Source organism: Frankliniella occidentalis, unplaced genomic scaffold, assembly GCF_000697945.3.
Source record: "Frankliniella occidentalis isolate FOCC.00 unplaced genomic scaffold, Focc_3.1 Scaffold105, whole genome shotgun sequence".
Lineage (NCBI taxonomy): Eukaryota > Metazoa > Arthropoda > Insecta > Thysanoptera > Thripidae > Frankliniella > Frankliniella occidentalis.
Window position 1 is genome coordinate 101,861 of NW_026267234.1, and position 23,045 is coordinate 124,905.

Sequence of the window (23,045 nt, forward strand, 5' to 3'; positions counted from 1 at the left end):
TTAACTTAATCGTTACTTTTAACGAATGCTGAACCTTGCGGGCAACACAACAAACGACGGCGATGAGCTTCGGCCGGGAGCTTGCCCGCAAGCGCGATGTATACTTACCCGTACACGTCGTAGAACTGGCCGAACTGCCTGGTACGGGTGTGGGTGGCGTACAGCACCATGCTGGAGACGTGCCTCTGCATGAAGAAGTACAGCGTGTCCGAGGCCGCCGTCACGCAGGCGTACATGAAGACGATCCACAGCACCCAGAGCAGCGTGTCGATGGCGCGCTTCTGGAGCTGCTGCCGGTGGCGGCGCAGCACCAGGAGCACCTCCGCCTCGGTGCGGGTCAGCTTGCGGTACATCTTGGCGTTGGTGCCGGGCGAGCGGTACCTGGGCGGCACGAGTGGCGGCAGCGTCACCGGCCGGGAGAAGGGCGCCGACTTCTGCTCCAGGGGCGTGTCTTTCTGTGGCGCGTAGAGATAGGAGCGTGTAAGGGGCGGCGGTGGCCCAGCTCGCGCGGCCCGCAGCAGCCGACCGTGGCACGGGCAGACTGGCACCCCTGCGGTCGGCCGTAGCGCCTGCAGACGGGCGGGTGGGCCAGCCCGCTGAGCAGGGGTGTCGTGCGGGCTGGCCTACCCCACCCCTGCGGTCGGCCGTACAGCGCCTGCAGACGGGCGGGTGGGCCGGCCCGTTGCTCAGTGCTGTCGGGCGGGTGGCCTACCTACATAGCCTCGAGCTCACCTGGAGGTAGCGGGCGAAGATGTAGGCTACCAGGATCATCTTAATGGGCTGAATGATGAAGATGCCGAGAATAAGGGAGGACATGGACGCCATGAACCACTGCCAGCTTTGCTGCCAGCCGTATTTGAGGCCGTACAGGATGGTAAAGTATCCACTCGTGACAATCGTCACAGAGCAGAGCACCCTGGAGATGCAGAAAGATTGGTCAAAATAACGTGACTATGGTGGGAAAGTAACAACTGCCGTAGAGACTGCGTTATTACCAGCCAGTCGCAATCCTCCACGTTCGCCTTTGACGAAAATCCCATTCTGTCTTCTCCTTGGTAGTTTTCTTGTCTTTCTCTCCGTCATCTGGTTTCTTTCGCCTCGAGGTTCTGATTATTTGCATTTCTTTCTTTTTCTTCTGCTCCTTTTCGTCCCGTTTCTTCTCTGGCTTTTTGTCTCCGAGCCGTAATTCAGAGACGACGCTGACGGCACCCCCCACCGCTTTCTCCCGCTGTTCACCGGTAGTCGAAGCCTCGACCGTTTGCACCTCCAAGACAGCGAGGGGTCGTGGCACCTCCGCGGTCCCGGTGGCGGCCCTGGCGGCGGCCTCGCTGGCGCCCCGCAGTGGCGGTTCCATGGGTAAAGTGAGAGTGCTGGCGTCGGCGCCGACCTCGGCCGGTGCCGATGAAGTCGAGGGATCTGCACGCACCGACACAGACACCGACGGGGTCGCCGCCTCCATGACAGCGGACCTATTGGCTGGAGGTCTGCAGGAATGGCGGAGTAGTTGTAAGTACCAAAGGGACAGCGACATTTCCAGCGGAGCGAGCGATCTTATGGAAGAGCCGGCGGGTGGTGCACCTCAGTTTTGCCTGGTTCTCATCCTGCTCCTCGCTCTCGTTCGGGTCGACCCAGCCGCCCAGGTACACGACGACGGTGGGCATCCCGGAAGATCGGGGCACCGTCCGGATGCGCAGCTTCCGGTAGCCTGTGGGGAAGAAATCCGATGCGGAAGTGGAGGCGTCAGTCGTTGAGGAGGGCGGGGCCACCAAAGTCGGAACCGCACCAGAACATCGCTCGGTCGTCATCCTGATGCTCGACTCCAACGGTATCCTGGAGACGGGTAGGCCCCCCTCCGTCGTCTCTCCCAACGCAATGGGGGTGATTAGGGTCGGCTGCGATGGTCCTTGCATGTTGCTTCGCCCCAGCCCCGGGCGCACCGCCCGTGGCCTCGGCCGCGCGCCGACCTCGCCGGCTGCTGGGCCCAGAGCCGGAGCCCCCGGCTGCGCGAGGACGTACTCGTACTGCGCCGGGCCGGGCTGGAGCCACTCCCCGACCGCCTGGAGCAGGGATGCGGCGGCGGCGGGCGACGCCGTCGCGGACGCCACGGCCAGGGCGCCCGCAGACACCGCTCCCGCCACGCCCGCCTCGGCCGCCCTGGCGCTCGCCATCGACGCCACGGCGTAGGGCGCGATAGACGCCCGGCCCGACGACGGCCAGTGGTCGAGCGGGGCCGAACTCTTCTGTTCGCCCGCGGGGGGAGTCGCCTCCACCTCCTCGACCCTTCGCACGGGCAGAAGTGGTTGTCAGAAACACACTGGCGTCTATGGAAGGAATCCAGTCCAGAGACTTACTGGAAGATCCAGTTGATGAGGAGCGCCACCGGCATGGTGATCAGGCTGCTCTCCAGGCCGATCATAAAGCCGTGCCACAGCATCTCGGGGACGGTCGTGAGATTCGACTCTGCCACGGACGCACATGTCAGCAGTAAAGCAACATGTCACCCGCAGAAGGTCGCGAGCCCTGCAGCCGTTTTTTCCAGGCATAGCCTACCCACTTCCTCTGCCACATTGAAGAACATGATGCTGACCACCATGTCGAGGAAGTGCTCCGAGAAGGCGACGCTGAGGCGCTGGGCGCGGCTGAACGTCATGCGGGGGTGCCTGGCGAAGGGAGAAGTGACTGTCAAAAGTATGTCAAGAATGAGAATCCATGCCGTTTCGTACGTTCCATTTCGCATTAGAGTAAAGTTCATTCCGATCAGTTTCGGTTGCTAAGAATCCCTCTCCGAGGTTCGCGCTTTGATCCGATGAAGCATTCCGGTAAAGCTGAGATGCAGAAAAATGCAGGGAACAATAAAACGGAAGTCGCCATGCTAAAGCATAGCGATGTCTGTTTTCTTCTTCCCCGCATTCTTCTGCATTTCAGCTTTACCGGAATGCTTTATTGGACGCCTGCCTCACCTGAACAGCACGCTGAGCCAGGTGTGGTCGCCGCGCGCCGTCGCCTTGATGAGCGAGTTGAAGCGGTGCTTCCAGAGCAGCGGCGCGGGTGGCAGCGTGACGCACGCCCGCCGCGTGCCGTGCTCGAGCGACAGCCAGCAGTAGGCGGGGAAGGTCCACACGCGGCCCGTGCGCAGCTCCTCCACCAGCACCTTCTCGCAGTACCAGTACGGCCGCATGCCGGCGCAGTCCGTCCACAGCTCGAGGGACAGCAGCTCGCCCAGCGGGCCCGACGTGTACAGCAGGAACCAGTCGTCGTAGGTGCGGCTGAGCGCGCGCCGCTCGTGCGACAGCATGTGCGGCTGCCCGGGCACAGTATAGTCACACTTCAGGAACTTTGGTAGACGTTCATCACTCAAGTTCGTGAGCAGCAGTCTAAGTTCTTCCAGGTTCAAAAGTAACTGCACTGAAGTTTTAGCGTCCAACCCAGTTCCGCTCCGCAAGTAACAAACCCCGCTGTCCTGCTTGTCGCCGCAGATTCGGATGCCGACGTAGGCCGTGGTCTGCCCCTGAGCCAGGTTGCCCGAGAAGACCGACACCAGGTAGGGGTACTGCGCCTCCGGGGAGATGTCGTCCAGCACCACCACCCTCCACTGCGCCGAGAGTGAATGTGAGCCGACAGAGGGACCAGCCTCTACACTCCTCTCTCTCGCGGGAGACGCTCGCTCTTTAGCACTCCTCTCGTACGAGACCCCCACCTCCTCTCTGTCGACGCGGTCCTGGCGGATGGCGAACGGCAGCCACACGAGCCAGATGAAGAGGGTTACCATCACGTACACGAACACGAGCCAGTTGCGGTACAGCGTGGCGAAGAGCGCGGCGTCGCGCATCGGGTGCACAAAGTGCGGCGGCAGCAGCACCAGCCCCGAGAACAGCGACAGGTGGTGCAGGGCGCAGGTGAGCGCGCGCGGCCCGCTCAGCTGCCACAGCTGGAGGTGGGGCGGTGAAACGAATAAGAAGAAAGAAACAGGTGAGCGTACTTTGCAAAAAGGGTACATTGTGGGCGTAAAGCTTGTCTGCTGGCCAAGGTCAGGCCACCCCCTTCCCGTACCTCCCTATGCTCGCCCGTGACCCACCGGTAGCGCGAGTCGCTCCAGCTCTTGCAGGCCAGATTGAGCGGGGTGAAGCTGAAGTCGTAGGTGATCTCTGTCTGACCTCTCGCCGCCGCCTTCTGCAAACGTGATGTTGATGAGTAGATTGGGGCGCTAACGCTGCGATTCCGTTCAGCCCCCGCCACTCCGCCAGCCAGGGCCGCGTTCCCACCACTCTGCCCCGATTGCAGTTCATTTATCTGCCTCTATTCCTCTCTCCGCACCTCCAACGTGGCGTTGGCGAACGCCAATCCCAGGTGCACGAACGAGTTGAGCCTGTTCCGAACGGCGACGCCGATGACGACGTCCTGGGTCTGACTGACGACCACGGCCCGGGAGGAGTAGAAGTCCTTGCTCTTGGGCCACTTCTCCTGCAGCACGACCACCATTTCCAGCTACAAGTGGGAGCAGAGAGGCACCAGTGACTAAACTGTCTTGATCCCGTCCACCTGCTTCAACTACAGATCGAGCAAGCTAACACTCACGCCGGCCGCCCTCTCGCTTCCACCGCGCCCCTGCCCCCCCGCGCGAGCCGGGAAGGTCACCTGCACCGCACCCGTGCCGTCGTAGGCGTGCAGGTGGTACACGAGCACGTGGTCCGTCCACTCGGCGTCCCTCGTCAGAGCCCGCAGTTGCCCCTGGACGCGGGCCTCGTCCGCCGCGACGGCGCTCGGGGCCGGCAGGGTGACGCCGATGACCTCGGCCACGGGGGGTGCCGGCCCGACCGGGCCGTCGTCGAACACCTGCAAGTCCACCAGCGCCGAGGTCGGGGTGTTCGAGTAGATGTCGGTCGGCACCGGCTCAAACCAGGTCAGGCTGCCCCTGATGAACGCCACCTGCAGAGAGCAGATCGTCGTAGGAGGGATCCCTCAAGATTGCTCGAGGGCATAGATAGAGCGCACCAGCGAACCACACCGTCAGGGCGAACGCGTCCGCGCGCAGGTCCAGCTCGCGGCCCCTCTCCGCATCCACGTGGAAGTCGCAGTTCTCCGGCAGCGTCGCGTTTGGGCGCTCAGCCAGGCCGGCCATCGTCTCCACCTGGCTCCACACGGTTATCCTGCCGAGGCCCGCGGCGGTGCCGCTGGAGTCAACGTCAATCTGGACGGGCGGCAGCCCCGGCAGCAGCCTCCACTGCTCGGCGCGGATGATGTTGTAGAGGGTCTTGATGGCGGCGCGGGCGCCAGCTCGAAACTGGCGTCAAGGAAGACCAAATAGAGATATGTTGCAAATAAAATTTAACTGTGAAATATTTCATTGTAAAAAGTACTTCACCATCATGTTTTCACAAAATTTTGAAAATGAATAAGACTATTCTGACTTTTACCCGGACTGTTTTGTGTTGAGAGTTCGGAGAATCTATATAATATTGCTCGAGAAAGCATCGATGCTCGACGGACCTTGCGCTCCCGCTCCATGTGGCCGGGCATCAAATCGGTGTACAGCAGGTAGTCCGGCTCCAGTTCGTCTTCGCTCACGCTCAGATTGCGAATCTGTTTGGCCATGTCGCTGTCCGCATCCACCGTCATGTACGTCACAACGAGGGTTATCTTCCTGAGAAAGTGAAATAAAATGGGGTACTCGAGATACCATAGGAGTAGGAAGGCGTTCAACAGAGTCTGCTGCTCGACGTCGACCTCACCGGAAGCGGTCCTCCACGTCCTCTGAGCTGATGGCGGGCGGCTCCCGGTTCTTGGCCAGCTGCACGAGCTGGTCCGAGACGGCGACCAACATCGCGCCCAAGTGCTCCGAGAGGTCGTCCATGAACGTGCCCGCGCCGCGTATGCCCAGCTCGCCCAGGATCAGGGTCAGCTCGGCGTACTGCCACCAGAGGGCCGCGTGCGGGGTGCTGCCCATGTACTGCGGACGGAGGTCGACGATCACAGAGAGTGACCAAACAACCAACAACGGACTCGACGTGAATTTGGATGCGATCTGATCAGGCATTTGGAGTCCAACCTGATTACAGAGAGCCGCCGCGGCGGACAAGTCCTTCTGATCCGGAGTCTCTCCCCGCTCCAGGATCACGGTGAGGGCGGAGGCGACCATCACGGTGGCCACTGGCGTTGGAGAGGGATAGTTTCGTCAGCAACCTCTGAGATCGCGTCACACAACCCGGTGGGTGGCGCTACTCACCCATTTCGTTCCCCATGTGGTACCGCGCCTCCGCCTTGGAGAGTGTCGTCGACAGATTGAGGCTGGAGGGCCGGCCCTGTCGGGGACGGGGACTAACTGCATGACGGAAGTCGACTCCACACGCAAGCCATGCACTTCGCATGCACGACTCCTACTCTATCCTCGTGTGTACTTTGTAGTACTACCTACCCCAGCCACGGTCAGGTTCGTGGACCACTCGGCGCCCCACGGCATGGTGGCCACCACCTCGACGGGGGCGTTGAGGAAAACGAGGGCCACCCCGATCCCCGTGAACGTGTAGCCGACCAAGACCCGCCCTGGAGTCAGACGTGCCTCGTTTGTTTTCCCTTATTGCAGTACGAGGTGGCTGAGGCTGACAGACCCCGTCACGGATACCGCACCGCATGCGCGCGTGTGGACAGGTTGCCTACTCTCTCGGGCCACGCGGTGAGAGCATGCAAACCCGCCCACACGCCCGAGAGCGTCACGACGGTCACCACTATAGGCACAAAATCCAACTGGCATATGTTTCGGCACTGGCAATTGCATGGTTTTCGCACCGCCCTTGGGCGAACGCTGGAAGAACTTGTAGAGTGTGTAGGTGGTCCATCGGGAGGAAGGGTCCGAGACGTCGTGGCACTTGATGGTGGTCCGCACCCCGTATCCACGCGAGCTGCACGAGTGGTCCGGCTTGGGCGTCATGGACAGGCTCAGGGACGACACCTCGACCCACGCGTCACCCACGGGCACTGCACGGCAGCGTCAAGGACAGTTTCAATAAGTCGTGAAGGTTTGCCAAACAGTGCGGCCGAGCAAGAACAGGTCCCCCACCACTCAGGTTGACGTAGTACTTGGAGTGCTCAACGAGGCTGGGCGGTGCGATGACGAATCGTCGCCCCTGTGATCCGAGGGGCAGGTTCGCCTCTCTGCTCCCTTGAGTTTCCCCGGAGCCCAGGGCTGGGCTGAGCGACCAGGAGAGCTTCGGGCAAGACGGCGAGCAGCGGGCCCTCAGTGAGACGCGCTCCGTAGACAGCACACCGAGGCCGGATCCACAATTCCTCTCGCATCTGTTCGCCGAGGAGCAATCAGATCGAACGGCTATTTTCAATCTTGGAAGAGGTGCTGGGGGGGGGGGGGGCAATATTACATGATGTCAACGTTGAACGCTAGATCGGCGTCCACCGTCACGGCCTGTCGGACCACGAGTGTCTCCAGGAACTCCCGGGCCGCCTCCAGCACCACGGTGAACCGCTGGCCGTCGCTGAGCGTGTGGGACATGACGATCCACCGCGGGCCCGTCGCCCTCCGGAAGGGGCAGCCACCGCCGTCGCCGTCCTCGTCGTCCTCGGGCACGCACGTCCACGTGAAGGACACGCGGCGGAGGTCCTTCTCGTTGAGGTCGATGGAGGCGCTCGCGTCCAGCACGAGCGCCTGGCGGGGCGAGACGGTGCGCGCCGAGCCGCCCAGCATCACCAACTGCAGCGGGGACGGCACGACCAGGAAGTAGCCCTGCGCGAGCGGGACGAACGCGTTACACACGGTAAGGCGCCCCCGCCCCGCCCTCTGCCAGCTCCAAGTCAGCCTCACCATGATGAAGTCCACGAGCCTGGTGCCGTTCCAAGCGCAGTACTTGAGGCCGTGCTTGCCGATGGGCACGGAGAACGGCGCGGCGTGGAAGCGTTTGTCCGGCGAGACGACGTGCGGTCTGTTTACCTGCTCTGGGATGTGGACGTCGATGAGGTTCGGCACAGCGAGCTGCAGCGGGTAGAGCCTCGCTGAGTTCAGCGGCAGCCCACTCACCCGCGGTCCCAATCCTGACAATCAGACTGTAGGTGAAGATGTACTGATCCGCGCTGCCCATGGTCACCGAGTCCTCCGCCTCGCCGAGCACCAGGATCGAGTCGCGCCGACTCCAGTGCGGCATCATGTGGTTCGAGGCGAAGATCCCCCCGCTGCAAGGAGACCGTATAGCGTGAGTCCGGGGTGTCGAGGCGGGGCGTGGCGGGCCGGGGCGGGATACGCACACCTCGGGCATGCTGAGCTTGACGCTGTGGTCCTGGCCGTGGAGCGTCCCGGCCTCGGGGAAGACGACCTTGAGCGCAAACTGGTGCTGCATCTCCTTGCCGATCGAGTTGGGCGGCTGGTTTTCCAGGATGAACCAGTTCTTGACGGGGCCCTTCGCCGACAGCCACCGGTTGAACGAGTGCGAGAAGCGCACGATGTACCGGCGCTCTGGGGGTCATGGGGGCGGGGGCGGAGTGCCATTGGTGGTGCGCAACAACAGTTGTACCCAGTTAAGAGAGCCGAGTCGCGGCGTCAGGCGCGCCTTGCGCCCGTGGTTCCCTGTACCAATAGCTGGGCGCCGGCATGAGAGAAGGGCGCCCTTCTCTCGTGGCGCCGGGCGATCGGGACCGAAGCGCGCCTTTATCTTAACTGGATACAACAAACGTGTGCCGGTACCTTGGTCGTGCGTCGCTACGTACCCGGGGGCAAGGCCTTGAAGGCTGGCGTCCCCGGGGCGAGGGCGTCCAGACCGATGGAGGGCACCTCGTCGCGGAGGAAGCCTCTGTGGAAGTCCTTCCCTTGCCTGATGTCCTCCACGCCGTCCCCCCACAATACCTGTTTGGGGATTCCAGTGAGGGTGAAGGGTGCGGGGCTCAAAGCGAGGACGTTGCCCTTACCTTGAGAGTGAGGTCGTCGCCGAGCTCCCTAAGGCTGAACAGCACCGGCAGCTCCTCGAACAGGCCGACTTTCGGCAGGAACACAAAGTACGGCGCTTCGGCAGTCGCCGTTGAGTCATTTGCGTCTGTAGCACACCAAGCAGAGAACCTTAGGTGGTGTTCAGTCGTAGCGCACGAAATTCGTGAGCCCCCCCCCCCCCCAACCGAGCAGGGCGGTCGCGCGGCAGACCACGCGCCGCGCAGTAGCTTTCGCTTGTATCGGACGGCGCGCTTCATTCAGCATCCGGGGATGTAACTCAGTGGTAGAGTGTCTGCTTCGCATGCTGAAAGTCCTGGGTTCAAATCCCAGCATCTCCAAATCATCATTTTAAAATTAGCTTACTTGCCTCGCACACAATGAATCCCCGTTTTGCCACTGTCTTTGCAACTTGTACAATAAAACGCATTGTTTGTAGGGACGCAGGCATTCGTGGCACATTTTTCGTTGTACGTGTCTTCATTCTTGCAAAAGTCGACCAGCTCGTTGCAGTCTGAACCCGTAAAACCTGTTGACATTTAAAAAAAAATTATAGTCAGTATTTGTGAGTTGCGTCGAAGTTTCAATGAGTAATGGTTTTTATTCTCGTACCGTCAAAGCACAGGCACGTTTGACCATCGTTGCTTAATTCGCCACCATTTTTACACGGGACTAAGGCAGATGTCCAGATAAACAAACTGAGAAGGAAAGCAAGTTGCCATAACCTGGCGGTATTTCGATATGAAAAAGTGGGGATGCTACGTCGTTTTGCCATAATTTTGTGATTGTTCTTGCTCCTTCGAATTCAGCTTAAATTACTCACATTACTTTGACACAGATTCAGAAGCCAGTAGATCAATAAATAAACTGGAATTAATTAGGAGCACTCCCCCGTCTCCCTTCTCTTGGCTCCCGCCGAAACAATTGCCACCAGCTGGTTCATTTTCGCCAACTGCTCGTACGCAGCTCGGACTTTGATTACATGCAAGAGTGCTAATAGTTATTTGATACAAATTTTTTTTTAGTCAGAATTGTATATTAATTTCCACAAATTATTTTATTGGAACGGTTATTAGTGCTTGTGATTTTTTTAAAGTGAAGTATTTGTATCCAAGACTGTGGCGACCATGCCAGATATTCGCAGATCGTGCTGAAGCTTCTGCTGTTCTTTGTCTTATGGATTTGTTGTTGTCAAACGTTGTCAGTCGTGTTTAGGCGTTGCTGACGAACAATCAGCTGTGTTTTACGTTAACGTCAATGAATAAACCTCATCAGAAATGAAGTCAACTGTGGTCGACCCCTGGAAGACAGACTCCGAGGAATCAACGATTCATGTCGCAGATGAAGTCGAAGACAAATCCTTGGGATTTGAGGACAGCTTTGTTGCTGGCTCAACTGACAGTTCTGCAGGCACAAATAACCGTCTACCAGATTCAGCAGAGTATTTAGCTTCCTTAGGTAACTAGTTTTTATGTTTGGTTTGCCCGGTTTGCCTCATTGTGTGAAAATCATGTGGTGTAACCTACCCCAGGCCTACACTGCTTTGTCTCATTTTACCAAGCCTCTTTCTATTATCCACCTGTTTATTTGTTTGTTTTGTAGAAAACAAGTTGGCAAAGCTGAAGTCCAAGAGAAAAGGGAAAGATATCATAAAATCCCTTGAAGAAAAAAATAAGTCATCCATGATGAACTTCCTCTCAAATGATAACCAAGTTGTCCTTGATGATGATGATTTTATACTGGATACGCCTGTCAATAACAACCATCCTATACTACGGTATGTTGCGCCTGACAAACAGGCTCTGACAGTGGGTGAGTTGGTTGAACTCCTCAAAGCAGATCACCTGTCTCAAGTGCTGGAGCAGCATGATTCAGATGAAGAAAAACAGTCATAAGTTTATATAGACCCGCTACTTTAATAATTGCTGGTTACTTTATGTTAATTGATACCAGTTTCAATTTTATATTTTCTCTTTGTTCATGTATTACTATAATCAGTCTATTGATAATGTGCGTAAGAGCACGCTGCATCTAAAATTATTAATAAAAGTACCTGACATTGCTATGTTAAGAAAGTGAGTGATTGTTTTTCCAATGAATCAATTTTTTTTTAATACAAAAGCCCATTTATTATGTACACATACAACAATAACATGTACATATTGTAACAAACATTTGTAGAATCACAGACAAAGACCGCTCTTTGAAGCACGAAAACTTCACATGAAAAGAATTGATAGGTCACAAAAATAGAAAGAGCTAGATAAATATAAATGTAACAGTCAATGAATATCTTACATAAAAAAAACTCCAGACGAATTGGTTTCAATTCAACAATACATAGAGAGTACGGATATAAGTTTTATGAAATCCAAGATACAGTTGTTTGAAAAGGGGCAAAACTTGCCTGAAGAAATAAAATGTAGGCCCATTCAGTTGCAAAGTACGTTTTCTCTCTCTTTAAATAGCTGAAATTTCCTTCAACTTTGCCCAATTAGTAGGTAACTGAAAATTGTAACTACATACAAGGACCAAAGAGTGAAGAGCATAATCTGCGTACGAACAATCAAGACCATAAAAATGGACAGAGGTGAAAATGTGTCTTCACAATTAAAATTTAAACTGACTTACACTAAATTAACGACACTAATAATCCAGAGACTCCAATATCACAATTAAACATACAAAGTCTAAACCTACTTGAGTATAAGATAACATTAGTGTGATAACTATGAAGGAACTAACAGAGTAGATATGAAATGTAATGGCAAATGATAGGTAGTCCATGTAACCCAAACCTCATCTCTTTCAAATAAAATTAAAATAAAACTTAGTCTGGCCCACATTATACCAAAAACTGGTTAAATAACAAAAAATTAATACTAAGGCTACCCTTACTTAAAGTCCACAAAATGCATATCAATAGTCACAACCCATCAAATGACTATGTCTTTTAAAAAGAAATCAAAGATGCAAATGGCAATATTTCACATTTTAGTCCAACCACAGCTCAGCTACCTGATGAGTGTTTCACGTCCAAATAGTACATGTCCAAAATAAAAGCAAAACTTGAAAAATGTAATAATTTCATCATGATCCAAAATATTTAAGATCAAGAGCTTCAACATAATTTGACAAGTAGATCACAAAAAGAACAGCAGCACAAAAAGAACACTATGCCAACAAATTAGACTTTCCTATCGACCTCAGAATTCAAGAAGAAGTAACAACTTTGACATGGTTTCAAACCGTATTCAAGTTAGAGCTTAAAAGGAGTCGACAAGATAACTAAACATGGAGCTTAGAAAAATTAAGATAAAAATGAGGTCAAGTGTACCGCTGAACAAAAGCACAAAGCATTCTACAATTAGGCCAAATTAGTTACCCAAATATCACAACCAAAGAAGAAGCACAATAAATCAAACAGTAAAATACATCTGCTGATCTTTTGAAGCAACCAGGCAACAGAAAAATGACCTTTTATCACAACTAGATTATGCGATCAGCAACATACACAATTAATTAATCAATCATTTAAAAACATAATAAAGTAACCAAATGGCCATACTCAACTTAAGAAAAGCGAGAAAAACGTGGAAATAAAGAAATGCGGAACTGAAATTATTAAAACTTAACAAATTCAGAGTTTACAAAAGTGTACTTTTAGTACTCTACTAGACATTGATGAAAATACAATGCCAAGGAAAAATAATGAGAGAGACAAAGAATTGTAACAAGATATTAATGGTTACATCTACTTTACTCTGAGTTTTACATAACTAAGCAACTTGTCATGTAACACGTCAAATAAAGAGTAAAAAATGCCTTTACATAAGGCAAAAGAATGACCAAAGACGGTTAAAAAGTGACATGAAATTTTAAGAGAGGATAAAATGATCTATGTTTGTTAATACCAAAATGCGGAAGACGTTTTTAACACAAATACATAGTTCTATGTAAAACAACAATATTTTTTCCAAAATGAATATTTTTTACCAGGGCAATTCTGCTTTGCAGAAGATTTAGAATTTATTCTCCCCTTTCGAGCTAATGCACAGACTATAGCCTGATCAAATGCTTCTTTTAAGTCTCTTTGGGTTAAGGCTGAAGTCTCAATATACCCAGCTCCACCAGAACGACGAGCCAATTCTTTGGCTTGGTTCACTGTAACTGGTGTTTGTCCATAGCGAGCTAATTGGAGTGCAAGGCGTACGTCTCTCCTCCTATCACTTTGAGTACCCACCAAAAGGATTGCAGCATCTGGACAGTACCTTTTAATCTCTGGAATCCATTTCTCGGTTACATTTTGATATGATGTGGGGCATACAACACTAAAACATACCATGAAAACATCTGTGTCGGAGTAGCAAAGCGGGCGGATCTGGTCAAATTCATCCTGTACAGACAATTTTAATTCTTATTCACAGTTGACATTTGTAATAAAAACTAAATAAGTCATCAACATACCTGTCCCGCTGTGTCACACAGCTGAAGGCTAATTGGTTGTGCATCAACTTGGACTAAAACTGAAAAGGAAAAACAATTTTATTAATATGTTGTCTTTAAATTAAATAACCCACAAAATGTGGATGATAAAGTTTTGAAGAAAAAACAATTTTTGAAAAATGGCTAGTTAGTACTGCAGAACAGGTGTCAGGGTCAGATTTTGACAACACACAAACAAGGAGGGTTAGGTTTGTTCTATAATATAAATTCCGTGACAATCCTTTTGACTGTAAAAGTAATTCTAAAGAACACAAATAGGTTGTTTAAACTGTTTACGAAATGGAAGCATTAAATTTGGAATGCAGTACACCAAATATTCATATAGGGCCCAACAAAGGAAATTAATTCTGATATTACAAGCTCCTGTTCAGTGACCTTGCCAGCTACCTGGAGCTTCAGCACCTGCTTAAAACAAAGCCTGTCCTCCAGAAAATTTGGATAGGATTTTAATAAACAAAAATGTGTTAAGAGTATTACCATTGTAATTGTCGTAGGCAGTGGGTATGTATTCGCTTGGGAAACCGTTGGTACTGTAACTAACCACCAACGAAGTTTTTCCCACGGCTCCGTCGCCCACTAAGACACATTTGATCCTTTCACTGGAGCTAGTAGTGCCCAACTCATCTGCTTTTAACAATCGTCTAGTGCAGCCCAGGGCAGAAGGAGGCATTCTTGAAACCGTCCCATGGACAAGTGTTGTGCTGCAGGTGGGTTCACTACTCCAGCTCGCCACTATTGTTACAAATCGTAACACACTGACGTCATGACATGGGTGCGAAGGGTGGGGGAAGGGAATGTGTGGAGGGGGAAGGCGAGGGAGAGGAGACGATGACCCAGTATTGAACCATGATAACATCTCAATTGTATTTGTTCTGAGGGATGAATATGCTGGGTTCTATTGGGAATATGTGGCATGAGAAGAGGGTAGAAATGGTATAAATTTTAAGATGCGTAATTTTTCTTCATTTACTTTTTATTTTAAAGTTGTTTGTTCAAACATACTTGTTTGAGCAACATTCAAACAAATTTTTAAACACCCTCCCATTGGAACTCACACACACAGTTTTCATGCACATTATTTCACAATACAAGTAAATTAACAATACATCACAGTATATATTATAACACTGAGCAAGACATGTTTCAAAATTAAACATTATAACTTCCTGTTTTCCAGTTCTGCTCCTTTAAACCCACTGGCATAATACAAGCAAAACAGAAAACAAACAACATAAAAACAGGAAACTTAAGTTTTTTAACCCAGTGCTCTATTTAAGAAACGGCAGCAGCATATGACAATCAAAGGACATAAGCAAAAGTTCTGAGAAGTGTTTTAAAATGCTGGTATAAGGTGAACTTGCTTGGATCAGTAATCTACAAGCCTGAAATTATAAGAACATACGGCATTAAACAAATGCATGGGTAGAAAGTAATAATCAACCAAATCAAAGTGACAGAAAAAACTTACTTGGGCTTGTTAGAATCACTGCGTCGATCATCATAGCTTTGTTGTTCATCTCTCCTTTGACCACTATAACGAGGTTTAGAGTAATTATCCTCGCGCCGATTCCAATCCCCTCGCCCGGCTCCTTTAAAATGAGAATCCTCTCTTCCCCGGTACCCATCATTATCATATCGTCTATTTCCAAAGTCTCTCCTGTTGTAGGAGTCAAATCGACTGGGTCCCCCTTGGTTGTCATCTCTCCTGTATGTACTCATGTCATCCCTCTTATGGTTGCTCATCTCTCTTCTATAATTTGAACTATCTCTGTGGTAGCTTTCGTCATCGCGGCGATAACTACTACTCCCATCATCTCTGAAATAGTTTTCTTCTTTCCTAAATGAATTGTTTCCATATCCACTACTACTACTCCCCTTGCTAGTTTCATCTCGCTTGAAACGGTCTTCCTTTCTTGATTCATCTCTATTCCTTTTTTCATCAAGAAAGTTACGGTTTGGTACATCCCTGAAAGCATATTCATTTGATAAAATAAGCTCAGATGGTTTTGGTGTTAACTGTATTCTAGATTTTAAGGAATTTTGATTACTAACCATTTACTATGCCTGGATTCAGTAGTTTTGTTGCGTTCAGGAGACTGAGAGCGAGAACGTCTTGAGCGCGTTGGAGAACTCTTATCACTGTTGGAGTCAGAATCATCAGAGCTCCACTGACTACGATCTTCGTCATCACTAGCACTATCACCATCCCTCATCTTGTGACGCTTCTGACGCTCTCTGATTACAGAAAAATTGTGTTCACAGTTTGTAAAATTTCATTAAAAAAAAAAAAGATTTAGAAATCTGAATACAAACCTTCTTCTCATTTTTAATGCTAATTCTCTCAATTCCTCCTTCCGATCGTTTCTTTCTTGTTCAGCTTTATCCATTCGGGCCTTTTCAGCTTTCTTGTCTGCCTTATCTAAAGTAATTTGAAGACAACTTGTAGTTAAAAGCTTCAAAGGAAAACAAAACTTTTTGGTCATGGAAATCAGCCATAAACTTACATTGCCTGTTAAGTAAGGCTTGCATTTTCTTCTTAAGCCTCTCTTGAGGAGTCATTTTTGAAGCACTTATAGTGCCTACAGAGTTTGATACCTGAAACGTAGAACAAATATGTCAGAAAAATCATCATACTCCAAAAGTTTTCACCCAAAACAAAAAGAAAGGAAACAAAACAATAATAAAATTAGCCCAGTTGCAAGTCACAACAAAACATATACTGCAACCAATTACACTAAGATGATATATGATATATGTGACAGGAAAACAAGAATTGAAGAAGGCTTTAAAAGAACACAGATTAACAGAATACATTCCACTACAATAAGAAAGCCAAAGTTCCCAAGCTGAAATAATGTAAATATTATTGACACAATTGATTTAAACTAAAAGGAGAGACATTAAGATTTTTTTCTCAAAAGGTTCTCTTGCAAAAGAAATTTCTATTTAAACACAATTATATTGAAACTTAGGACTCAATGGTATAAACCAATGGATATTGGTATAATCCAACAGTTTAGTGACTGTGAGACTGATAGGAGTTATGTCACCAGTAAAGGCATCAAGGAAAAAGTAAAATTATTAAACTGGAAATTTAAAATTAAAAATTTCACAGAAATGTTTGAAACAAAAGGACCTGGCTAAACATCACTAACAGTTATAGATATCTTAGTGGTTCTTACTGACTTTGGCTGCAGGCCGAGAATTACCAGATCCAGATCGATTACTCCTAAAAGGGAGAAATAGACAAAAATGTTATATAAAATTGAGTAGTTACATATATAGAAAATGGAGGATACAACAAATATTTCTTACTTGTTGAGGTTACTTCCCGATGAAGCTCCTACTCTTTCTGAGAGAGTAGAAGAATCCTCAGTATCTGAAGCTTCAAGATCTGATGATGAAGTATCACCCTTGCGGCGACCATAATATCTACAAGATCAATAAAGTATTAAGATAAAAATGGCAACTTTTGCAATACATAATTCTACACAATAAATAACAAAGGTTACCTTTGAACTGGTTGCTGTGGCTGCGACTGATGGTCAGAGGATACATTTTTCTTTCCTATTGACTTTGGGGAACGAGATCTCCTTAAACTATTGCTACTACTTCTCCTCCTGTAAGAAAAGATGTGATTGAAACTATGCAATGACTAAGTGGAGATCAGACATACACGACACAAACCTATTTCTCAATGGGCTCCTTGACCTAGATGAACTTCTTTGTCTCCTTGAAAATATAAAAATAGTTAATAAAAAGGGCCACTGACCAGATAAACTTCAAAATAGAAATATAAATATGCAGAAAAATACCGAGAACTACGTGATCTATTCCTTGATCTAGATCTTCTAGAGTGGTGCCGGCTATCCTGAGACGATCTTGAAGAAGACCTCTTTCTTGACCTGGAGTGGAGTCTCGAGTTAGATCTAGAACGAGATCTAGAACGAGATCTTGAACGAGAACGAGAAGATGATCTAGAAGAACTAGAACTAGACCCTCTCCTTCGTCTATCACTTGATTTAATTCTTGACAAAGATCTAGATCGAGAACGAGAGTGGGACCTAGATCGAGATTTTGATCTGCAAGTAATTAAAAAGGTGAAAATGAAAAGAACATACATAAAAACATAGAAATGAATTCACTATTTGACAATTTCTAACCTTCTTTTGAACCTTCTGATTGCAGAACGGTCAGATGAGGAGGAATGTGATCGTTTGGTAGCTCTCTTGGCAGGTTCCTTGAGTGTTGGCTTGGAACTAGAAATGATGGAAAAATCAGAACAGTTCTTATGGCATACCTATAAATGTTACACGAAACTAAAAGAAATCGATGTATCATGTTATATTTACATAAGCTTGTCTGTGGGAAGTCCTGTAGCAGCTCCATCTTCCTCTCCACCAAAGCAAGTGATATACTGTATCTCACCAGCATTCACAGGAGAGGTTGACCGTGATCTACTTTGAGATTTAGACTTAGATCTTGAATTTGGAGACATGCGATACGGGTCATAGGTGGGACTTGATCTGGTGGCATAGCTGAACATAACAGATTAGGAGGAATTTAGATCTTGATTTAATTTTAAAAGCAATCAATTGTTTTATTTGGATTCAAAAATTTTTAAAGTAACAATACCTTGGAGGACTAATTTTTCGACCAACCAGCTTTTTTTCGCGAAATGCTCTTCTTTCTCTACGAGATTTACGGCCCTGAAGTCAGAAATTGATTAAATTGAAGCATTCAGACTAAGGAGCTACATTAAGACACCTAATTTGGCCAGAGTTTCAAATAAAGATACTGCAGATATATCCTTATAAAAGTACACTTACGGCAAACATTGCTTTTTCCTCCTCCTGTTCTCTTGCAAGTTTTAATGCTTCTTGCTCTTCAAAATCGTCTGTGAGAAAACTGAAGAAGTCGTTGCCACTCATTCCATAACTAAGACCACAATGATTCATTTCGTGAGCTTGTTTTGTGTCAATTTTACTAACATCCAGGCACATATCTGGTTGACAAACAAATGATAAGATGTCATAAACGTCAGATAAATCCATCACACCCACACCAAAAGACAAATATAGTTGAGCACCATAACATACCAAAGTCAACATCACTATCCTCGTCTTCATCCTCAGCATTTTCATCAATTTTTGGATCATCTTTATCCAATTTCTTTGCCAGAGGGGGTGGAATAGTGGCTGAAGGTAAAGGAATGGGGCCCAAACCTGATCCAACTCCCAAACCTGGACTGTCATCTTCATAAACATATCCAATGGCAGCCCCTGGCACTTTCTTCCCTTTCTTGTCAGGATTGGGAGGAGGTTCTTTGGACTGCTGACCACCAACAGGTCCAAACTGTTCTTCTAGGTAAAGCTGTCGCAAAAACTTTTCCTCTGGTACTGCAACACAAATTTTATATTATTGTCAAAGATGATTTGATGACTAGTTTAGTTAAATTTGAGAAACTTTACTACCTCCTAAAAATTCATTTTGAACTAAGATGCGGTAGCGCTCATAATTCGACTGACGTTCTTCGATATTAGGAGAGTCCTCTTCATCATCCTGAGGTTGTGGAATAAAGTCAAGATGGGCTCTCACGTCAAAACGATCAATGAGCGTATCAACCTGCCCCTGCCACGGCATCCTGATAGACAAAAATTAGTATGAGAGTAGAAGAAAATTTTCAAAAGATCACGAAAAAGTACGTGAAATAGAAGTTGTGCATACATGTTTGCTGGGCTGTCACCAGCAGCAGCTACAGCTGGATCTAGATGAATTTTACAAGGCCTGCCATGAATTTGCAGGAATTGAGTTGGATCCGCTTTCTAAAACAGAAGGAGAAAATGCTATAAATGTCTGTTGATTACTCTATGTTAGTTTTTCAATATGTATGCAAATGTTCACTCACAATTTTTTCATAATAGTCTCTCCTTCTTTCTGCCCTTCTATGGTAATCTACTATCATGCCACGTATCTTCTTTTCTTGTTTACGAGCCTCATGCCACATCATCTTGGATCTTTTTACTGAAAATGAAATGTAAATCATTAATACAATGTGGCAAATGAGCATTCTGTCAAAAGATGAACTATCTTTAAGTACTTTTAGTACTATACAAAAATATAAGAAGTGAGAACAAAATATGCTAACAAACTGGGCAAACTGCCTATCAAAATCAAAACGGTTAAAAGAAAAAAAGCAGTTTTCTAGTGTCATAGGACATCTACCATCAGATCAGAGGATTAACCTCAATCTTTGAATTTCAATCGCAGTGCTCTTTCTAGGATAGAGGAAGCATTCTTAGCCAATGATAAAATATTAAGATATTGGAAAACACTGGGCTGTATAAATAAGCACTAAAAAAATTATTCACGAAATTTTCAAAGTGTTTTTAGATTATCAGCTGGTAACTCCGCGTTCCGCAAATAGGATATAGGACTATGAGCAATAGTGAAGGCAAGGAGGGTGCTAGAATGGAACCACAAATAACGGAAACTAGGTGTTGCAATAAACATCATGCGTACCTATAAAATAGCTTTCATAAAAATAGAAAAATATGCTAATATAGCTATAACAAAAATGGTACAGCCGCCCGCAGTGCGGTTTAAACCGCGTTTGTTACAAGGGCGAAATCGAACCCTCTTGGTGACGTCAGTCGTCAGTCAGAAAGCTGTCTGCTGCCCCCCCCCCCCTCTTTTTTTTCCTACAACAAACAATGGCGCTGTCCACAGAACGTGTAGCTTCAGTATTATGGAAACAAATGCACGGTTTAATATGCGTTTACAAACCACCCGACATCACTTTAGGACGTCTCGTGCAAAATTTAAGGCTTATTATTCCCGCAGGTAGGGTTGTCTCCATCGGCACTGTCTTCGATGGAAGTGCCTCCTTACCTAACTATAACTAACCCTATCTGATTTGATGTATGTTTAGAGTTTAAGTATTTTCTCTTTCAGGACTGAACAAAATGATTGTTCGACAACCCAGAAAAGTCATTCGATACGATGCAACTGTGGGAATGCCAGTGGAAACCATAGAAACTGATTACTCTGATCATCCCCTAGTCATTGGGCCGCGCTATGAACCATCAGAGATCCGGTATTTCTGTGCCAGTGCTCTCACATTGCATGGTGGTGGCGTTTGTAGTGAGTATATTTTAACTTTTTATTGTACAGATTATGTGATTTGAAAAGAAACTATAAAAACATGTACTATTTTGCAGTGGTGGGTCTAAACGGCGGAAGACATCTGGCTAAAGATTTAGAGAGTTCTAAACCAGTAAGAGTTTACAGATTAGTTGGACAGCTTGGTCTAGCAACTGACAATTTGCACAAGTCAGGTAAAGTAGTTGAGAGGACAACATTTCATAAAGTGCATCGGTCAATCATTGATAGTGTGGTGGCCGCAATGCAGTCGTCACACCAACGCCACATGTATCAGTAAGTGAAATCTGTGCTTTTCTCTAGAGCAATCTAATTTTTCATAGTTAATAATAATGTTCATGTATCCTGCATCTCAAAAGCAACTCAGGAGTAAATATACAAAGCCAAACTGCCTATGATCTTGCAGTTAAAGGTCTTCTGCGTCCTGCAGATGACAGTTTCCCCATAATCTACAACATTAAATGTGTTGATTTCACCCGGCCTTTCTTCACAATTGGTATGAAAAATGTGTTCTCAATTATAGTTTTTATGTGGTATGGTAAATTGTATGCTTTTCCCTTTCTTCTTGCAGAAGTTGCTTGCATTAATGAGAGAGAAGATCAACTCATGGGCCTCATCCATACAATTGGTTTAAAAGTGAAGAGTGCAGCAAGGTGCAATAGCATTAAATGCATTAGATATGGACCATTCACTTTGGAGCATGCACTTCTCCAACACCAATGGAAAGTTGACAAGATAGCATCAAATATTCAAATGTGTAATGCTATCAATGAAGAAGATATTAAGTCTGGCAGAAGAGAAAATATTGATCTAGTCCCTATGGAAATGAATAGGGAAGAAAAGTGGGAAAATGAAGACAGAGAAGACTGGAATCAGCCACTTTCTAGTGCAGTAAGAGGACCAGCAAATCAAAGGGAACGACGTAGGCTAAACCATTTGGAATCTAGGAACCAAATTAATGGCCAGTTGCACTCAGGAAATGAAGAGTGATCTTGCCTTATCTGACTGTTTGAAAAACTGTGATAAGTAGCCACATACATAAAATAATAAATCAGATTAAGACCTAATCATTGTTGTTTTTATTAATACCGGAGACTTTCAAGTTAAGATGCCAAATAAAATCCAAGACAAGTGACATTGTGGGTGAGATGCTTCATTACACCTCTTAAATGAAGCAGTTGACTAAATGGGTTTACTTTGTGGCAGGCTTAGCCTTGGGCTTCATGGTAAAGTAAATAAGTGCTAAGCCCATGGCAGCTAAGGTAATCTTGGCAGCCTGAAACAGAACATAATGTTGAGTAGGAGTTCAAGTATGATATAAACTGATCATTTTAAAATGCTAACTTACTCCCGCTCGGCCTGCTTCTGTGGTGGAGTTGTAGTACTTCCAAATACCCTTAATGTTAGCTGCTTCTGGGGGGTCTGGGCCAGCCATTTCCTGAAATAAATTAAGAGAAACATTTAAAAACCACCAATTGCAACAAGGGAATCGTTTGAATGTATCTTGTTTTACAATCAGCTGCCTGCAAACTATTAACGGTGCAACTCATTGAATCAACACGGGCATACTCAAAACATAAAGCGCCAATAAATTTGAAATGCATTCACAGAATTTTTTTTTTGCCAGAGGCCACAAAGAATAACCCGTTCATCTACATGCATGAGATAACCTCCAACTTCAGTTGAATGTAAGACTACAGGAAGGCGGCGCTAGCAAGTGTCCTAATATGCATTGAAATTATCACCATTACGTATAGATTGAAAAAAAAGATCAACGTACAATGGTGAAAGAAATTAATGACCAAATTGATTTGGAAAAATGACCTCTGTCTGCTAGAGCAGCAATTGATGTCAAGAAACAGCGCAATCCAGATGCCCCGGCAGGTACGGTAAACGACTCAAAACAATGTCAAAAATAAGTTGAATATCTGCTGACTAAAACTTACGATTAGAAATGTGAGAGGACAAAACTAAGAGGAAATGTGGAGACGAGACCACACGATCAATGACCACTGGCAGGGTCGTGAAGGTGGACTGGAAACATCTGACAACCGGTGTTAGCAAGCCGCCAACGGCTCACATGAAAATCACCAGATAAGTTTTAACAAAAAAGTAATAGGCAATTACAACGAAAAGTTAAATTTAATAATTTATTAAAAATAAAGGTGTTGCAATCAACGCCAGGCTTAAACCTTTAATAATAGCGCTCTGAAATGGTGACGCCCACGGTAACGTAAATGGTGGAAATGGGGCAAGGGGGAGAACTGTTGAAATCCTTTGAGCGCGTGAGCCCGTCTTTAGCCGAAAGTGAAATGAGCATTCCCTAATTTTGTTACGTCGTGCCATTCTGTCCGCCGTTAGTGATTTCTCTTTTCCGAGAAAAAGCCTGCTCAAGCAGCATCATGGATACAGTAATAGGGTTTCAAACGCAGCTTGCGCACACCGGGGGGGGGGGGGG

At 47.4% G+C, this 23,045-nt stretch overlaps 6 protein-coding genes and 1 non-coding gene across 11 annotated transcripts; 3 read left to right on the forward strand and 4 right to left on the reverse strand.

Annotated features, from left to right (window-relative positions):
- Positions 1-1,342: 1,342 nt before the first annotated feature.
- On the reverse strand, positions 1,343-8,159 carry LOC127749900 (polycystic kidney disease protein 1-like 2). Of its 4 annotated transcripts, XM_052269900.1 has the most exons (7): positions 5,488-8,159; positions 4,315-5,281; positions 4,051-4,170; positions 3,698-3,928; positions 2,961-3,592; positions 2,352-2,660; positions 1,343-2,280 (listed from the first exon to the last, which is right to left on the reverse strand). In XM_052269900.1, exons 2-6 carry the CDS (start codon positions 4,477-4,479, stop codon positions 2,498-2,500), a joined length of 1,311 nt encoding a protein of 436 aa, XP_052125860.1. In that variant the 5' UTR covers positions 4,480-5,281; positions 5,488-8,159; the 3' UTR covers positions 1,343-2,280; positions 2,352-2,497. The 4 variants fall into 4 exon arrangements, with proteins under 4 accessions (XP_052125860.1, XP_052125857.1, XP_052125861.1 ...); XM_052269897.1 differs by having other exon boundaries at positions 2,961-3,928; positions 4,315-8,159; XM_052269899.1 differs by lacking the exon at positions 1,343-2,280 and having other exon boundaries at positions 2,297-2,660; positions 2,961-3,928.
- Positions 8,160-9,189: 1,030 nt separating this feature from the next.
- On the forward strand, positions 9,190-9,261 carry Trnaa-cgc (transfer RNA alanine (anticodon CGC)). The gene has a single exon. It is a non-coding gene; the product is annotated as a tRNA-Ala (tRNA).
- Positions 9,262-10,056: 795 nt separating this feature from the next.
- Positions 10,057-10,995, forward strand: LOC113205581 (uncharacterized). Its single transcript, XM_026421254.2, has 2 exons — positions 10,057-10,378; positions 10,523-10,995. The coding sequence occupies exons 1-2, from the start codon at positions 10,198-10,200 to the stop codon at positions 10,813-10,815; spliced, it is 474 nt and encodes a 157-aa protein (XP_026277039.1). The 5' UTR covers positions 10,057-10,197; the 3' UTR covers positions 10,816-10,995.
- Positions 10,996-11,023: 28 nt separating this feature from the next.
- On the reverse strand, positions 11,024-14,200 carry LOC113205579 (rho-related GTP-binding protein RhoU-like). The gene is made up of 3 exons (XM_026421251.2): positions 13,904-14,200; positions 13,388-13,446; positions 11,024-13,316 (listed from the first exon to the last, which is right to left on the reverse strand). Exons 1-3 carry the CDS (start codon positions 14,094-14,096, stop codon positions 12,873-12,875), a joined length of 696 nt encoding a protein of 231 aa, XP_026277036.1. The 5' UTR covers positions 14,097-14,200; the 3' UTR covers positions 11,024-12,872.
- Positions 14,201-14,366: 166 nt separating this feature from the next.
- Positions 14,367-20,078, reverse strand: LOC113205573 (CLK4-associating serine/arginine rich protein). 2 transcript variants are annotated; one of them, XM_026421240.2, is made up of 19 exons: positions 19,949-20,078; positions 19,335-19,450; positions 19,154-19,251; positions 18,901-19,070; positions 18,526-18,825; positions 18,256-18,431; positions 18,062-18,135; positions 17,779-17,964; positions 17,590-17,685; positions 17,242-17,508; positions 17,114-17,158; positions 16,939-17,046; positions 16,742-16,858; positions 16,613-16,655; positions 15,931-16,021; positions 15,740-15,845; positions 15,479-15,661; positions 14,895-15,392; positions 14,367-14,808 (listed from the first exon to the last, which is right to left on the reverse strand). In XM_026421240.2, exons 2-19 carry the CDS (start codon positions 19,434-19,436, stop codon positions 14,793-14,795), a joined length of 2,676 nt encoding a protein of 891 aa, XP_026277025.1. In that variant the 5' UTR covers positions 19,437-19,450; positions 19,949-20,078; the 3' UTR covers positions 14,367-14,792. The 2 variants fall into 2 exon arrangements, with proteins under 2 accessions (XP_026277025.1, XP_026277026.1); XM_026421241.2 differs by lacking the exon at positions 19,949-20,078 and adding an exon at positions 19,652-19,831.
- Positions 20,079-20,100: 22 nt separating this feature from the next.
- Positions 20,101-21,654, forward strand: LOC113205578 (pseudouridylate synthase TRUB2, mitochondrial). Its single transcript, XM_026421250.2, has 5 exons — positions 20,101-20,269; positions 20,381-20,569; positions 20,647-20,863; positions 20,947-21,083; positions 21,159-21,654. The coding sequence occupies exons 1-5, from the start codon at positions 20,140-20,142 to the stop codon at positions 21,575-21,577; spliced, it is 1,092 nt and encodes a 363-aa protein (XP_026277035.1). The 5' UTR covers positions 20,101-20,139; the 3' UTR covers positions 21,578-21,654.
- On the reverse strand, positions 21,644-22,697 carry LOC113205582 (ATP synthase membrane subunit K, mitochondrial). Its single transcript, XM_026421255.2, has 3 exons — positions 22,534-22,697; positions 21,936-22,025; positions 21,644-21,863 (listed from the first exon to the last, which is right to left on the reverse strand). Exons 2-3 carry the CDS (start codon positions 22,020-22,022, stop codon positions 21,780-21,782), a joined length of 171 nt encoding a protein of 56 aa, XP_026277040.1. The 5' UTR covers positions 22,023-22,025; positions 22,534-22,697; the 3' UTR covers positions 21,644-21,779.
- Positions 22,698-23,045: the final 348 nt, after the last annotated feature.